Here is an 18,599-nt window from a genome sequence, read left to right as displayed (position 1 = left end):
GGTGGAAGGATGACAATCAACATTCTGCAGTCCAAGAACCTCAATTATCCATTGTTGACTTGAAAAGGCTCACTAATGATGGCTGTTTTCATGTGTCATGTCATGTTTACTCACTAACTTGGCAAGAAAGGACATCGGAAGCTATGTTATAATCACAAACAAAGCACCATAGCTGGCAGAGAAACATCGGATGATGAAGACGGGTTGGCGAGCGTGCACTTGCATGTGTGTGTGTGTTGTAGTCGTGGGAAATAGCTTATTTAACAATGGGATGTTGCTAGGCAACCATGCCTAGCAACTACTATTAGAATGGACACTACAGTGCATGAAGGAGCACATCCCAGCCAAAGGCCTCAAAAGAAGAGGGGTTTGTGGGTGATTCACAGTGCATATAGGGGGCAGGGACCCTCCCTCATGGTCAAACAGACAATAAAGTACCTCTTTATCACTTTGTCAAGTTAAAAAGGTAACGTCAGTGCACGGCCAATAATCTGTACTGACAAAAACAACATTGAGGACACAACAAATAACAACATTGGTGGACTTGTGTCTTCTCAAAACAATCATTTTAGTAGGACCTTGTACAAAAAGTATATATGGCAGACAAGCTAACATTCTTTTTGCATGACCTCATGTAAGACCACTGTGATGCCACCACTAAGGGTACTCAAGATGGCAAACAGGAACATTGTGAAGCTAGGAATGTTGTACAGTACTTCTTCTATGGTCAATATCCACTCGACTAGGCTTGGGCGATACGGCCTAAAATCTGTATTATGATATCTATAGCAACACTTGCAATGACGATATATATAGCGCAAAATATTTCTTATATAAATAAATATTATAATACAGTGTAGGGTTGTATGGTATACCGGTACTAGTATAGTATTGTGGTACTAATTAATCAAAAACGGTACTATACTCTGTCTGAAAAGTACCGGTTCACCATGACTGCGCGTCATCATGTTGTGACATTGCTAGTTTTAGGAGCAGAGGAGCACGTTCGGCAGCGCACAATAACAGAGTACTTACAAGCAGACACAGTGTGTCGACAGAAAAGGGAGAATGGATGCATTTTGGTGTAAAAAGTGAAGTTATAACACTGAAACACCCTCAAGAAGAGGTGCTTTAAGACATGGCTAGACGAGGAATAGCTAAACATGCTTCACTACACACCGTAGGAGGATACAATGTAAACAAATGCCATGGGTGGATCTACCCCTGACATCCACTGTAATGATACCAAGTACAAGAGCGTATCTAGTCGATACTACTATGATTACAACAATATTTTTTATCGTCACAAAATCTTTCTTTTAAAAAAAAAAATCATATTGTGTTCATAAAGTCAGTAAATACGTCCCTGGACACATGAGGACTTTGAATATGACCAATGTATGATCCTGTAACTACTTGGTATCGGATCCATACCTACATTTGTGGTATCATCCAAAACTAATGTAAAGTATCAAAGAAGAGAAGAATAAGTGATTATTACATTTTAACAGAAGTGTAGATAGAACATGTTGAACGAGAAAATAAGCAGATAGTAACTGTAAAAAATGGTTTATTAATCTACTTGTTCATTTACTGTTTGTCCTTTATAATGTAGACAAAATGTACTTTTCAGTTCTTATGTGTCTTGTGCTTGTTAAGAATTGACAATAAATCATCTTGAATCTTGAAAATAATAGGTAGATAAATGACACAATATGTCACTGCATACTGCTAAATTAGGAGCCCTTGTTTGTTTACTATTTTATTTAAGGACAAAATTGTTCTTCAATTGCAATAACAAAACAAATGTTTAATGTATCCTAGTTGTTTTGTTGAAATTAAGCCAATAATGACATTTGTTTGTGTGTGTGAATACATTATTAATTTTAAATGAATCTCCAATATTTCAATAGGGAAAATGTATTCTGAATTTACTCGTGACTTTTAGTATTCAATTGGACTCGTAGAATTCTGGTGAGAACAGTTGCACTTCATGTGTGTGCACATGAAGTGCAACTAATCATTCTCAAGTGAGGTCTGGAACAAATAAAGTCTGTATGAAGCCAAATATATGACAGATCTCCTTTTGTTTATGCGGGTTACGTAATCCGGCTAAACAAACACTCCTCCCTCTATTTACTGTACACTGGCAGTGCAAAGTCTTCCAAACAGAGATAAGAGTGTCATCAGAAGAAAAGTCTAGCTTAAACGATTTAAGCAGCACATGTAACAAATTATAACGACATCATTAGACCAGTGTTTGTCAACCTTTTTTGAGGCAAGGCACATTTTTTTCATAAAAAAATCCGGAGGCACACCACCAGCAGAAAAGGTTAAAAAATTAAACTCCACCAGGTCGTAGTGCTTTATTTTGAGTTTGTTGTTCTTTCCTGTGTGTAGTGCTTTAGTTCTGGTCTTGCGCCCTTATTTTGGTGGCCCTTCCTGTTTTGTTGATGTTTTCCTGTAGCAGTTTCATGTCTTCCTTTGAGCGCTATTCCCCACACCTGCTTTGTGTTAGCAAGCAAGGCTATTTACGTTGTTGCTATCCTTCTTTGTGTGGACGTTGTTGATTGTCATGGGCTCTGTACCGAGGATGTCATTGTAGCTTGTGCAGCCCTTTGAGACACTTGTGATTTAGGGCTATATAAATAAACGTTGATTGATGTCATGTACGGATGTACTTTGTGGACGCTGTAAGTTTTTGCTGTCGTCCAGCATTCTGTTTCTGTTGACTTTGCAGCCAGTTCAGTTTTACTTTCGTTTCACATAGCCATTGCCTTTTCCTTTCCCTTTTGTTCATTTTTGGTTTAAGCGTTACATACCTTTTTACCTTTTGCATATTGGGTTCACGACAAACTGTCCCCATTTCACCTGACACATTCTGACTTTTACAAAGCAATGAACTACTGATGTGGAGTATTACATGGTCACCCTGCCGAGCTCTACACAGCACAGACACTAAGCAACGCCACATTATTTGCAGATTATAATTATTAATCTGCAAAAAATGTTTTTTTGACCAATTAGGTGAAGTTGCATAATTTCTACAGTGGTTGAAAAACACTGCATTAGGAGACAGACTTCTGGGTTGGAAGACTGTCAACAAAACAATTAAGTGGTGCAGCCGTTTCGCCTCAGAGTACAACTCTGAAAATAAAAAGACTGCGCAGACTAATAAACTTTATTTCCGAGGTGCCATTAGGAACAGGCAGTAAAGGCTGAAGTCATGCCGGGACAATGGAAGTGTAACACAATATCCCTGTGACCCCAAATGGACCAAAAGTGAGTCAGGAAGTGGAAGCTTGGGAGTGAAAAGTTGAGTTAGTCCCTATGGAGAATACATAGAGTACTGATTGTGAAGGAAGTTATTGAGTTAAAGGTTATAAACACACTCCAATCTGGTTCAGGCTCAACATGACACGATCATAAATCCTATTTTAATTGTACAGGCAATGTTTTAAGTATAATTTTAACACCTTTAATTGCCATAGAATTGTAAACTGTCATAATACAATGGCAGGTTGCTATTACCAGGAACAGTTTCATGTAATTCCGTAGAAGAGGAAATTTGCTCTTAGTATGATGCAGGAACACAGTACACACATCTATGTCCTGGCTGCTCAGTACAATATGGATAAGTTAAGCCGTTTAGATAATATTAATTGTGAGTTATCTTCATATAAGATATGCACTGACTACTTTAAAGTATATCCAAGTTCCATTCCTATAGTACAGTCCCTTGAAAAGATATACTGTAACTACCAAAGCCAAAAGCAGTGGAGTAGTCACGTTGTGTAAATGGTAAATATAAAGAGAATACAAGGATTTGCAAATCCTTTTCAACTTATATTCAATTCAATAAACTGCAAAGACAAGATATTTAACGTTCGAACTGTAAAACTAATTGTAATGAGCTAATTGTAATGTTTATGTCACGATCACGGGGTCACAGCTTGCTGCGCGGTTGTTCTCCCAATGCAAAGGAACGGCTCCGGACGAAGGCGTAAGGTAGGAAGTGATTTATCTATCATAAATCATCCAATAAACAAAAACAACAAGGATGCGTGCAGAGCGCACGGGAAGTTAAGGAACTTATTACTTAGCATAGGCAAAAGACAAGGAACACTAGAACTCAAAAACTCACGTGACAAGTGCATGGAGCAAACACAATGAGAGCAGGACGAGTGACTGGCAAAGGCAACTTAAATAATGCCTCTGATTAGCGCTCGGGAAGCAGGTGAGCGGGCGAGCACTAATCAGAGACAGGTGCACACAAAGAGTGACCATGACAACCAAAACAAACTCACAGGAGCACAACAAATAACAAAAGGAGTCCAAAATTAACAGAAAACACAAAAACATGATCCGGACCATGGATCATGACAGTACCCCCTCCTCAAGGACAGATACCAGATGTCCATATGAAAACAAAAACAAAAAACAAGCAGGGTCTAAAGTCACGGGCGGGCGGAGGGAGGACTTGGAGGTGGGTCGCCAGGCCAAGTGTCCCCGAATCCACCGAGGCAAAGTCAAGTGGCGGCGGCGAGTGGAACGCCGCTGCAGCAAGCGAGGCGGGCGACCAGGGAATGGCCACATTCGTGGCCGACGGGGAGGTGGGCGCACTTGGCGAGGCGGACGACCAGGGAGCGGCCACATCCGTGGTCGACGAGGAGGTGGGCGTGTCGGCGCCGTCATGGCAGGCGTGGCAGCAGGCACCGGCGCCGTCATGGCAGGCGTGGCAGCAGGCACCGGCGCCGTCATGGCAGGCGTGGCAGCAGGCACTACTGGCGAGTCTGGCGTGCTTGCAGGTACCACCGGCGAGTTTGGCGTGCTTGCAGGTAGCGCAGGCGTCTGCCGAGGTGCAGGCGCAGGCGTCTGCCGAGGTGCAGGCGTCTGCCGAGGTGCAGGCGCAGGCGTCTGCCGAGGTGCAGGCGTCTGCCGAGGTGCAGGCGCAGGCGTCTGCCGAGGTGCAGGCGTCTGGCGAGGAGCAGGCGTCTGGCGAGGAGCAGGCGTCTGGCGAGGAGCAGGCGTCTGGCGAGGAGCAGGTGCAGGCGTCTGGCGAGGAGCAGGTGCAGGCGTCTGGCGAGGAGCAGGTGCAGGCGTCTGGCGAGGAGCAGGTGCAGGCGTCTGCCGAGGAGCAGGTACTGGTGTGGGAACCAGCCGAGGAGCAGGTACTGGTGTGGGAACCAGCCGAGGTGCAGGTACTGGTCTGGGAACCAGCCGAGGTGCAGGTACTGGTCTGGGAACCAGCCGAGGTGCAGGTACTGGTCTGGGAACCAGCCGAGGTGCAGGTACTGGTGCGAGAACCAGTCGTGGTGCAGGTACTGGTGCGAGAACCAGTCGTGGTGCAGGTACTGGTGCGGGGACCAGCCGTGGAGCAGGTACTGGTGCGGGGACCAGCCGTGGTGCAGGTACTGGTGCGGGGACCAGTCGTGGTGCAGGTACTGGTGCGGGGACCAGTCGTGGTGCAGGTACTGGTGCGGGGACCAGTCGTGGTGCAGGTACTGGTGTGGGAACCAGCCGAGGTGCAGGTACTGGTGTGGGAACCAGACTTGGAGGTACTGGTGTGGAAACCAGACTTGGAGGTACTGGTGTGGAAACCAGACTTGGAGGTGTTGGTCGTGACTTTGGCGGAGGTGGCCTGGCAGGAGGTTGCGGCTTGGCATGCCGACGGACTGGTGGTGGAGGACGGGCTGGAGGTTGCGGCTTGGCAGGCCGAAGGACAGGTGGCGGCGGCCGGGATGGAGGTTGCTGCCTGGCTGGGCGCAGCCGAGCAGCCCCACCAGCACAGCTCCCGGCCCCAGCCCCCCCCTCAAGGGGCGGATACCAGACGCGCTGCTTGCGGTCTGGAACAGTCTTTACGGGTGGGTGGCGGGAAGTCAGGAGGGGGGCAAAATCCTCCCCTCTAAATTGTCCAAAATGTCTTTTCCCACCCCCCACCTGAGGTCTTTTGGGAGGATGAGAGGAAAAAGTCACTGACGTGGGCGGGGCTAGAGTCCTAGGGGGCGGAGCTTGGCACTCAGAAGGAGACTGTGGCTGACATCTAAATTTCAAAAGAATGTCCTGACAAGGTATAATTTTAGAATTAAAGTCTTTAGGAGGTTGTTGACGCAAGGAGACAGAATTCAGAAAAAAAAAATTCTGGGCCATGACGTCATCAGCCGTGGACGGAGTGACGTCATCGGGGGAAGGATACTGGGCTGCCTGCAACTTGCTTCGGTCCGGGGGAGGAGCTTGCGGGAGTGACGCGTTCTGACGGCGAGGCGAAGCCCTTCTGGACGGCTTCCGCCTTTGCCTGCGCGTCCGGTACTGCTGTGTAGCGGCGATGTCTTCGGACCAGAGGGAGTCGATGGGGATAAGGGAGCCTCCAGGTCCCCACATAAGGTTCGACCTCTCCTCCGTCGAATAGCGAAGCGTCTCCACTTCCATCGCTCGCAACACCATGCGCGTACCTTCATCCATCTCACTCTGGTCCGTTTGCGGGAGAACGGATGCTGCTCTCATTCTGTCACGATCACGGGGTCACAGCTTGCTGCGCGGTTGTTCTCCCAATGCAAAGGAACGGCTCCGGACGAAGGCGTAAGGTAGGAAGTGATTTATCTATCATAAATCATCCAATAAACAAAAACAACAAGGATGCGTGCAGAGCGCACGGGAAGTTAAGGAACTTATTACTTAGCATAGGCAAAAGACAAGGAACACTAGAACTCAAAAACTCACGTGACAAGTGCATGGAGCAAACACAATGAGAGCAGGACGAGTGACTGGCAAAGGCAACTTAAATAATGCCTCTGATTAGCGCTCGGGAAGCAGGTGAGCGGGCGAGCACTAATCAGAGACAGGTGCACACAAAGAGTGACCATGACAACCAAAACAAACTCACAGGAGCACAACAAATAACAAAAGGAGTCCAAAATTAACAGAAAACACAAAAACATGATCCGGACCATGGATCATGACAGTTTAGCTCATTTGGAATTTGATGCCAGCAACATGTTTCAAAAAAGCTGGCACAAGTGGCAAAAAAGAGTGAGAAAGTTGAGAAATGCTCATCAAAGACTTATTTGGAACATCCCACAGGTGAACAGGCTAATTGGGAACAGGTGGGTGCCATGATTGGGTATAAAAGCAGCTTCCATGAAATGCTCAGTCATTCACAAACAAGGACAGGGCGAGGGTCACCACTTTGTCAACAAATGCCTGAGCAAATTGTTTCAATCATTCAATCAATCAATGTTTATTTATATAGCCCTAAATCACAAGTGTCTCAAAGGGCTGCACAAGCCACAACGACATCCGCGGTACAGAGCCCACATAAGGGCAAGGAAAAACTCACCCCAGTGGGACGTCGATGTGAATGACTATGAGAAACCTTGGAGAGGACCGCATATGTGGGTAACCCCACCCCCCCACCCCCCCAGGGGAGACCGAAAGCAATGGATGTCGAGTGGGTCTGACATAGTATTGTGAAAGTCCAGTCCATAGTGGATCCAACATAATAGTGAATGTCCAGTCCATAGTGGATCTAACATAATAGTGAGAGTCCAGTCCATAGTGGGGCCAGCAGGAAACCATCCCGAGCGGAGACGGGTCAGCAGCGTAGAGATGTCCCCAACCGATGCACAGGCTAGCGGTCCACCCCGGGTCCCGACTCTGGACAGCCAGCACTTCATCCATGGCCACTGGACCTGTGTGTCTCCCCCTCCACAAGGGAGAGGGGGGCAGAGGAGAAAAGAAAAGAAACGGCAGATCAACTGGTTTAAAAAGGGGGTCTATTTAAAGGCTAGAGTATACAAATGAGTTTTAAGATGAGACTTAAATGCTTCTACTGAGGTAGCATCCTAACTGTTACCGGGAGGGCATTCCATAGTATTGGAGCCCAAATAGAAAACGCTCTATAGCCCGCAGACTTTTTTTGGGCTCTGGGAATCACTAATAAGCCGGAGTTCTTTGAACGCAGATTTCTTGCCGGGACATATGGTACAATACAATCGGCAAGATAGGCTGGAGCTAGGCCGTGTAGTATTTTATACGTAAGTAGTAAAACCTTAAAGTCACATCTTAAGTGCACAGGAAGCCAGTGCAGGTGAGCCAGTATAGGCGTAATATGATCAAACTTTCTTGTTCTTGTCAAAAGTCTAGCAGCCGCATTTTGTACCAACTGTAATCTTTTAATGCTAGACATAGGGAGACATGAAATTAATAAGTTACAGTAATCGAGACGAGACGTAACGAAAGCATGAATAATGATCTCGGCGTCGCTAGTGGACAAAATGGAACGAATTTTAGCGATATTACGGAGATGAAAGAAGGCCGTTTTAGTAACACTTTTAATGTGTGACTCAAACGAGAGAGTTGGGTCGAAGATAATACCCAGATTCTTTACCGAGTCGCCTTGTGTAATTGTTTGGTTGTCAAATGTTAAGGTGGTATTATTAAATAGATGTTGGTGTCTAGCAGGACCGATAATCAGCATTTCAGTTTTCTTGGCGTTGATTGATATGACGGGAATTTTCAGAATTTTTGCTTGGTGCTGCGATGAACTGAACGCATAATAATTTGCCACCTCAGTAGAATGCATGTCTACCTCTGACACAGTCACAACAGAAAAAAACATTATGTGAGTTGTGTATTATTCTACGAGAATTACTATGTGTTCAGGGATTATTCAGCCTGGCGCTGGCTAGTTCTAGCTTAACTGACTCCTCACCCGGACTAGCAGACTCTGTAATTGCCTGTGACCGGGCTTGCTCTAGTGTAGTTAGTCAAGTGTGACTCAAACAGTAGTCTATGTTCCTAGACAGGATGATGGAGCCTTCCTGGTTAGGGTGAAAGCCGTCTCTCATCAGCAAGCCTGGTTTGCCCCAGAAAGAGGGCCAATTATCAATAAACGTTAGTTCCTGTTGTCTACAGAAGCTAGGCAGCCACTTGTTAAGCGAGACTAATCTGCTATATCTCTCATGATTTTATTTATTTTATTACTTTTTTATCGTGTTCTGTTTGTGTTGTGTTGTGTTTGCTCGATTCTCGTATTATCTTTTAACCTGCCCATTGTACAGCACTTTGGCTACCCCGGTGGTAAATTTTAAATGTGCTTTATAAATAAAGTTGATTAGATTTTTATTTGATTGCCTCTCGCAGGCAGGGGGCTAGAGACAATTACTCGATGCCTGGACATCTTTCTAGCGAGATCACAAGTCCTGGCTATGTTTCTCTTTGTAATCTCTGACTGTCTCATCCTAGTGTCATTGGAGCCAACGTGTACAACTATATTCGCATAACTAGTTGTGCGATTAGCCTGTCGTACGTGTTTACTAGGCCTGTTGCGATTAGCTCCCTAAGATTAGCTTCAATGTGAGGTGCTCTGGCCCTGGGAATACACTTAATTGTGGCTGGTTTGCTTAGCTTTATGTTTCGGGTGATGGAGTCCCCTATGACTAAGGTGTGGTGCCCGGTAGACTGGGGTGTAGGACTAGCTAAAGGGCTAAATCTATTATGCGTCTCAACCGGTACACCGTAGCTTATAGGTCGCTTAGAACTACTATAAACTGGGCTAGTTAGCTCACTACAGCTAACGCTAGCAGATGTGTCCGCAACATCTAAAGTTACGAGATTACTCTGCTCTAACTGGCGGACACAGCCCTCTAGCAGAGTCAGCCTATCCATGAGTAAGGTGCACGACGCGCAGGAAGCCATACTCACGGTATTTTCTGTCACGGAGTGAAGTTCCTGCTGTCTTCCGGGAAGTGGTCGCGGTGTGCGGGAGTAAATTCCTTTTGACCGACGACCGGCGCCGCCTTTCTCCGCGCTAGCTTCGTTAGCTTAGCAGCTAGCTAGCTGAGGGAGGGGTGTTGAGACAGAGATCGGGTGATTTGCAAGTTAAATAGGACTACTAAATATGTTTGGGAAGTAGTAAAGAAAGCTGCAAAACAATTAAAAGCACACAGATAGAACGATACTTAGTTTTTTCGCAACAGCGAGCAGTCACTCACAGCGAACTGGAACCGGAATTTGAATGTTAAGTGTTTTTCATTTGCACTTTAATTTGATAGAACAACATTTCTCCACCAGCTATTGCAAGGAATTTATGGATTTCACCATCTACGCTCCGTAATATCATCAAAAGGTTCAGAGAATCTGGAGAAATCACTGCACGTAAGCCATGATATTACAGAGTGTAAAGGATATCACCACATGGGCTCAGAAAACCACAGTCAGTAACTACAGTTTGTCGCTACTTCTGTAAGTGCAAGTTAAAACTCGACTATGTTAAGAGAAAGCCATTTATCAACAACACCCAAAAATGCCACCGGGTTCATCTAAGATGGACTGATGCAAAGTGGAAAAGTGTTCTGTGGTCTGAAAAGTCCGCATTTCAAATTGTTTTTGGAAATGGTGGACGTCGTGAAAAGACCAAAGAGGAAAAGAACCATCCAGATTGTTCTAGGCGCAAAGTGTAAAAGGCAGCATCTGTGATGGTATGGGAGTGTATTAGTGCCCAAGGCATGGGTAACTTACACATCTGTGAAGGCACCATTAATACTGAAAGGTACATACAGCTTTTGGAGCAACATATGTTGCCATCCAAGCAACGTTATCATGGACGCCCCTGCTTATTTCAGCAAGACAATGCCAAGCCACGTGTTACAACAGCGTGGCTTCATAGTAAAAGAGTGCTGGTACTAGACTGGCCTGCCTGTAGTCCAGACCTGTCTCCCATTGAAAATACGAAGGCTAAAATATCAGAAGGGAGACTGTTAAACAACTTAAGCTGTACATCAAGCAAGAATGGGAAATAATTCCATTTCCAAAATGTGTCTCCTCAGTTCCCAAACCTTTACTGAGTGTTGTTAAAAGGAAAGGCTATGTAACACAGTGGTAAAAATGCCTTTTTTGCAATGTGTTGCTGCCATTCAATTATAACTTCATGATTATTTGCAAAATACAAATTAAGTTTCTCAGTGTGAACATGAAATATCTTGTCTTTGCGGTCTATTCAATTGAATATAAGTTGAAAAGGATTTGCAAATCATTGTATTCTATTTTTATTTACAATTTACACAACGTGACAACTTCACTGGAATGGTTGTGGACTCACTTGTGGAAGTGACCACACAACATGCATGTATGACCACACAATATGCATGTATGACACAAAAGAGGTACTCACATTAATTCTGTCCCCAAGATCATGGGCACCTTCTCACCAGAGTGGTTGCTGAGGAAACGTAGTCGGAAGAGATGGTTGGCGCCAGCTTGCCGTGAGCTCAGCATGCTGGCGGTGCTGCGGACTGGAGACAGATTGAGCTCTTCTGGCTGGCAGGGGCCCACCCAGATCTGGTCCCTCAAGGCGTAGTCGATCACAGAGTAGCTGTCCTCGCTGGGACAAGAAGAAGACAACACTTTATTTCAGACTTAATCGCTCATATTTCTGAGTACGAATGTAAGGGGAAAAAAATACCAGCTGCTTCCACCAAAACATCAAACTTTAAATGAGCTTAAGCTCAGGTTTCTTCATCTCCTCGGAGGCCAAGGACTATAAGGTTAATAACATTAACCAACATGGGCTTATAAATCAGCAGCTAAATTATGTGTCACATTTCAAATAAATACTTTAGTGTGTGCCTCTATTTCCTGACAGTACCGGCACCTGAGTACGACCATTTGTCTACAAGCCTGCACGGCCGGTAGGAAACATCTGGAGCCAATTTGTAGAACCTCTTCATGCAAAGTGTGGGTGTATGTTTACGTAGCGCTGAAGAACAGGAGCTTGAGTTGCGCCCGGGTGTTTTATCAACTCCAGACTGGAACGCTTGGCCAAGCTGGAGGGGAAGCAGCTTCATGTGAGCCAGCGTGTCCATCAGGGTGGACGTGCTGCACGCACACACACGCCGGTGGAAGGGAAAGGTATCTCCAAAACAAACAGGAGCGTGTCACGCACCAAGCTTCTGTTTTGCACCCTGAACTGTGAGGAGGTCACCACCTGACCCATCGGAGGAATCCGGTCACGGTCTGAAAGGTCTCAAACGGCTTTAACCACCTGTTGAACCCGACCCATTGTTCATAGATCAAGTGAAGGTTTGGGACGCCAAACAATTAGGACTTCCCGCAAGAGGAGAACAATAATAGTTTGGGGAGGGGGATGAAGCAGATTAACATACTGTGGATTGTAACGTGATAACACATCCTCAAACCTTTTTTGCAACATATACAGTCACAATCAAAAGTTTACATACACTTGTAAAGAACATCATGTCATGGCTGTCTTGAGTTTCCAATCATTTCTACAACTCTTATTTTTTTGTGATAGAGTATTTGGGTATTGTGGCCAAACAGCTCCATTTTTGTTTCATCTGACCACAGAACTTTCCTCCAGAAGGTCTTATCTTTGTCCATGTGATGTCAGATGAAACAAAAATGGAGCTGTTTGGCCACAATACCCAGCAATATGTTTGGGGGAGAAAAGGTGAGGCCTTTAATCCCAGGAACACCATTCCTACCGTCAAACATGGTGGTATTATGCACAGTATTATGCTCTGGGCCTGTTTTGCTGCCAATGGAACTGGTGCTTTAAATGGGACAATGGAAAAGGAGGATTAGCTCCCAATTATCCAGGACAAGCTAAAATCATCAGCCCAGAGGTTGGGTCTTGGGTACAGTTGGGTGTTCCAACAGGACAATGACCCCAAACACACCTCAAAAGTGGTAAAGGAATGGCTAAATCAGGCTAGAATTAAGGTTTTAGAATGGCCTTTCCAAAGTCCTGACTTAGACGTGTGGACAATGCTAAAGAAACAAGTCCATGTCAGAAAAGCAACACATTTAGCTGAACTGCACCAATTTTGTGGTCAAAAATTCAAGCTGAAGCTTGTGGATGGCTACCAAAAGTGCCTTATTGCAGTGAAACTTGCCAAGGGACATGTAAGCAAATATTATATTATTTTGACCCAGCAGATTTGCTCACATTTTCAGTAGACCCATAATAAATTCATAAAAGAAGCAAACTTCATGAATGTTTTTTGTGACCAACAAGTATGTGCTCCAATCACTATCACAAACAAATAAGAGTTGTACAAATGATTGGAAACTCAAGACAGCCATGACATGATGTTCTTTACAAGTGTATGTACACTTTTGACCACCACTGTATAAGAGTCGTCAGTCTACCCCAGGGCAGCTGTGGCTACGAAAGTAGCTTACCACCACCAGGTGTGAATGAATGATGGGTTTTTAACATGTAAAAGCGACTTTGGGTACTTAGAAAAGCGCTATATAAATCCCAATTATTATTAAGAGTGATTAGTCTGAAAAGTAACACTACCACTGAGCCCTAGGATTCCAAGCGAGTCCAGCAGTTAAGGACAGACACACTATTGTCCCCCATGATTTATCAATTTTAATGTTGTGCCATGATAAATGACAAGCGGTAGAAAAGCATGTCTTGCTCATGTCTAATAAACTTACAGTATTTCTTCATCAAAGTTACTGTCAAAAATGTACATGGGAGTGAGAAGTCTCACGGAATTTGTGACTTGTCATGACTGATACCCTCCAGGTAAAATATCTGGAATGCCTTTGGCATGGTGCAAAGGGGAATGGGAGGGGAACCTGCATGGTTGTGTGGTGAGTGTTATGCATGACTGGGTGAGTAAAAGTGGTGGAAAAGATTGAAATGATTTTTTCAGTGGGACAATGAGGTTGATCACAGGTGAGCGGGTGCAGAACAAAGAAACAACAGAAACTAGTGTTGTAACCATACCAATATTTTGGTACTGGTCCCAAAATGTATTGCGATACTTTTCCAATACCTTTTGATACTTTTCTAAATAAAGTGGACCACAAAAAAAATGCATTATTGTCTTTATTTTAACAAAAAATCTTATGGTACATTAAACATATGTTTATTATTGCAAGTTTGTCCTTAAATAAAATGTTGAACATACTAGACAACTTGTCTTTTAGTAGTAAGTAAACAAACAAAGACTCCTAATTAGTCTGCTGACATATGCAGTAACATATAAAGTATTATCTATCTATCTATCTATTGTGTCATTTATCTACCTATTATTTTGTACACATTATTAAGGACAAGTGGTAGAAAATGGATTATTAATCTACTTGTTCATTTACTGTTTATATCTGCTTACTTTCTCTTGTAACATGTTCTATCTACACTTCTGTTAAAATGTAATAATCACTTATTCTTTTCTTCTTTGATACTTTACATTAGTTTTGGATGATACCACAAATCTAGGTATCGATCCGGTACCGAGTAGTTATATAGTAGTTTATAAACATATTATGATATTTTAAAAAAAGGAAAAAAGATTTTGTGACGATAAAAAATATCAATGTAATCATAGTAGTATCGACTAGATACACTTTTGTACTTGGTATCATTACAGTGGATGTTTGATACATTGTGATGCCGGTGAGCTATTGTATCATCCTACGGTGTGTAGTGAAGCATGTTTAGCTATTCCTCGTCCTGCAGTGATAATGGTACTTGTAAGAAACTTACTTTATTTGTCGCCATAGAGGCGAGGATTACTGATTTAGAAGTAGCTAAAACACTGCGGATGGACGTTAGCCGCTAGCTAGCTAGCCATGTCTTAAAGCACCTCTTCCTGAGGGTGTTTCAGTGTTATAACTTCACCTTTATCTTTACTTTTTACACCAAAATGCGTCCATTCTCCCTTTTCTGTCTACACACTGTGTCTGATTGTAAGTACTTTGTGATTGTGCGCTGCCGAACATGCTCCTCTGCTCGTAAAACCAGCAATGTCATGACATCACGACGCACCGTCATGACCAGGAACAGGTACTTTTCAAACAGAGTATAGTACCGTTTTTGATTCATTAGTACCACGCTATACCGTACAACCCTAACAGAAACATTAACAGTTAAAAGCGAACTGCACTTTTTATTTAGATTTTTGCCTGTTGTTCACAATCATTATGAGAGTCAAGAACACAAGATGATAATAAACACTTGAAAGATGTGACTAATGGGAATCACCGTAGTAACAGACACCTTCACAATATGTATTCCTCCATCCATTTTCTACCGCTTATTCCCTTCGGGGTCGCGGGGGGCGCTGGAGCCTATCTCAGCTACAATCGGGCGGAAGGCGGGGTACACCCTGGACAAGTCGCCACCTCATCGCAGGGCCAACACAGATAGACAGACAACATTCACAATATGTAAATGCTCAATATTTACCCTAATTTGATCATTTTAATCAATTTACATGATTTCTTCAGCGCATTTATTTCCGTTTCCATAGCAGCGCACTTCCGACTTCCGGCAACACACGTGTGTTCCTACTTCCACAAACAAATACATGTGTGTGTTCTTATCATGGCAGTCTTGGTAGCAGACAACAAAGGCAACTATTTTTGGACAAATGAGGGTTCACAAGCTTCTACAAACCCCGTTTCCATATGAGTTGGGAAATTGTGTTAGATGTAAATATAAACGGAATACAATGATTTGCAAATCATTTTCAACCCATATTCAGTTGAATATGCTACAAAGACAACATATTTGATGTTCAAACTGATAAACTTTTTTTTTTTGCAAATAATCATTAACTTTAGAATTTAATGCCAGCAACACGTGACACGGAAGTTGGGAAAGGTGGCAATAAATACTGATAAAGTTGAGGAATGCTCATCAAACACTTATTTGGAACATCCCACAGGTGAACAGGCAAATTGGAAACAGGTGGGTGCCATGATTGGGTATAAAAGTAGCTTCCATGAAATGCTCAGTCATTCACAAACAAGGATGGGGCGAGGGTCACCACTTTGTCAACAAATGCATGAGCAAATTGTTGAACAGTTTAAGAAAAACCTTTCTCAACCAGCTATTGCAAGGAATTTAGGGATTTCACCATCTACGGTCCGTAATATCATCAAAGGATTCAGAGAATCTGGAGAAATCACTGCACGTAAGCAGCTAAGCCCGTGACCTTCGATCCCTCAGGCTGTACTGCATCAACAAGCGACATCAGTGTGTAAAGGATATCACCACATGGGCTCAGGAACACTTCAGAAACCCACTGTTAGTAACTACAGTTGGTCGCTACATCTGTAAGTGCAAGTTAATACTCTCCTATGCAAGGCGAAAACCGTTTATCAACAACACCCAGAAACGCCGTCGGCTTCGCTGGGCCTGAGCTCATCTAAGATGGACTGATACAAAGTGGAAAAGTGTTCTGTGGTCTGACGAGTCCACATTTCAAATAGTTTTTGGAAACTGTGGACGTCGTGTCCTCCGGACCAAAGAGGAAAAGAACCATCCGGATGGTTATAGGCGCAAAGTTGAAAAGCCAGCATCAGTGATGGTATGGGGGTGTATTAGTGCCCAAGACATGGGTAACTTACACATCTGTGAAGGCGCCATTAAAGCTGAAAAGTACATACAGGTTTTGGAGCAACATATGTTGCCATCCAAGCAACGTTACCATGGACGCCCCTGCTTATTTCAGCAAGACAATGCCAAGCCACGTGTTACATCAACGTGGCTTCATAGTAAAAGAGTGCGGGTACTAGACTGGCCTGCCTGTAGTCCAGACCTGTCTCCCATTGAAAATGTGTGGCACATTATGAAGCCTAAAATACCACAACGGAGACCCCCGGACTGTTGAACAACTTAAGCTGTACATCAAGCAAGAATGGGAAAAATATCCACCTGAGAAGCTTAAAAAATGTGTCTCCTCAGTTCCCAAACGTTTACTGAGTGTTGTTAAAAGGAAAGGCAATGTAACACAGTGGTGAACATGCTCTTTCCCAACTACTTTGGCACGTGTTGCAGCCATGAAATTCTAAGTTGATTATTATTTGCAAAAAAAAAAAAGTTTATGAGTTTGAACATCAAATATCTTGTCTTTGTAGTGCATTCAATTGAATATGCGTTGAAAAGGATTTGTAAATCATTGTATTCCGTTTATATTTACATCTACACAATTTCCCAACTCATATGAAAAACGGGTTTGTATTTTTTAAGCTGAATAATAAACTGAAAAGGTGCTGCTGCTTATAGAAGCCAGCACGAAGAAATGATTAGACCTTTTAGCACACGGAGGCAGAGAGAGTGCAGTGAAAGTGTCTTTGACACTATACATATGGAAATTGGAGCAAAGCTATTTCGACATAAATGGATTGCTTGCCCTAAATTAATAGGAAAAAAACGTCCCCGGCCAGCTGGACCAGGTGAACAACTGTCAGTCGAGTAATATATATATATATATATATACATATATAGCGAGCATGTCATGCGTGTTGTTACAACGACAGTACATACGCTGTTTGGCTAGCTGTGTACAAACAAAATATGAAACGTGGGCTAATACTTCACAGATACTGTAACATGATTGTTCACGTTTTCCAGTCAGTACAGATTGTTGTTGTATCGCAGTGTTGTGCATTACAAACTCAAACGCGTTTCGTGCTTACGTAGAAGCTAGCTTATCTCTCGCCGTAGTTAGCTTCACGGCTAATACCGAAGCATGGCGTTTTGTTACTAAGCTCGAAAAAGAGTTCCTCAGTGTTCGCTCTTACAATAACAATGTTGCTGCATTATACAGGTTACGGAACATAAATAAAGTATTGTTGGTGGTGTTTGAATAAAATAACAAGCCGATTTTGACATGTTGGACAAACCCCAAAGCTTTTGTCTTCTTGTTTCCCATAAGGATTGTGAACAATGTGCAAAATTCCAAAAAAGTGTCGTTCCCCTTTAACATTAAAACAGCTATACAATTGTAAAAATAAGTTCACCATCAGGGTTTACCATACATTCACTGGCCCGCCACAAATAAATATGGACCACCATGAATAGATTTGCTGCTACATGTTCGTCCTTGCTCATAAAAACATTGCAATTGTCTAAACAGAGCTTTTTGGTACATTAAATGACATTGGAACTGATGCTATATCAGACTCGCCTATTGTTTTTTTTTTCAACAAAGCGACAGACGGCGCTGCCTTGTTTTGCTTGTGACAAAAATACAAAGAAGACAGAAGAATGTACATGTGTATTTTTGGACACATTTGTTCTGATTTTCATGATTTTTTATAACTTTTTGTCCTTCCCATAGACCATCCATCCATTTTCTACCGCTTATTCCCTTCTGGGCCTAGTGTCCATCAAAATTCCATGTGTATGCAACGTGGTCAGCTAAGCAAATCCACAAATGATATAATATACATCAGTGTTTTTTAACCTTTTTTCAGCCAAGGCACATTTTTTTGCGTTGAAAAAATGCGGAGGCACACCACCAGCAGAAATCATTAAAAAAACAAACTCAGTTGACAGTAAAAACTCATTGTCACAATTGTTGGATATGACTTTAAAGCATAACCAAGCATGCATCACTATAGCTCTTGTCTCAAAGTAGATGTACTGTCACCACCTGTCACATCACACCCTGACTTATTTGGACTTTTTTGCTGTTTTCCTATGTAGTGTTTTATTTCTTGTCTTGCGCTCCTATTTTGGTGGTTTTTTCTCTTTTTTTGGTATTTTCCTGTAGCAGTTTCATGTCTTCCCATTTCCCACATCTACTTTGTTTTAGCGATCAAGAATATTTCAG

At 43.3% G+C, this 18,599-nt stretch overlaps 1 protein-coding gene across 1 annotated transcript in view; it reads right to left on the bottom strand.

The window, feature by feature from the left end:
* Positions 1 to 18,599, bottom strand: part of LOC133658365 (rho guanine nucleotide exchange factor 26-like) — a 76,327-nt gene that overhangs the window by 4,912 nt on the left and 52,816 nt on the right. The window contains exon 12 of the mRNA XM_062060293.1: positions 11,171 to 11,380. Coding sequence (XP_061916277.1) covers positions 11,171 to 11,380 — 210 coding nt within the window. The remainder of the gene's footprint in view (positions 1 to 11,170; positions 11,381 to 18,599) is intronic.

The sequence above is a fragment of the Entelurus aequoreus genome, linkage group LG10, assembly GCF_033978785.1.
Source record: "Entelurus aequoreus isolate RoL-2023_Sb linkage group LG10, RoL_Eaeq_v1.1, whole genome shotgun sequence".
Classification (NCBI taxonomy): domain Eukaryota; kingdom Metazoa; phylum Chordata; class Actinopteri; order Syngnathiformes; family Syngnathidae; genus Entelurus; species Entelurus aequoreus.
The sequence above is the reverse complement of the archived record's forward strand: the minus strand, read 5'-3'. Positions and strand labels throughout refer to the sequence as shown.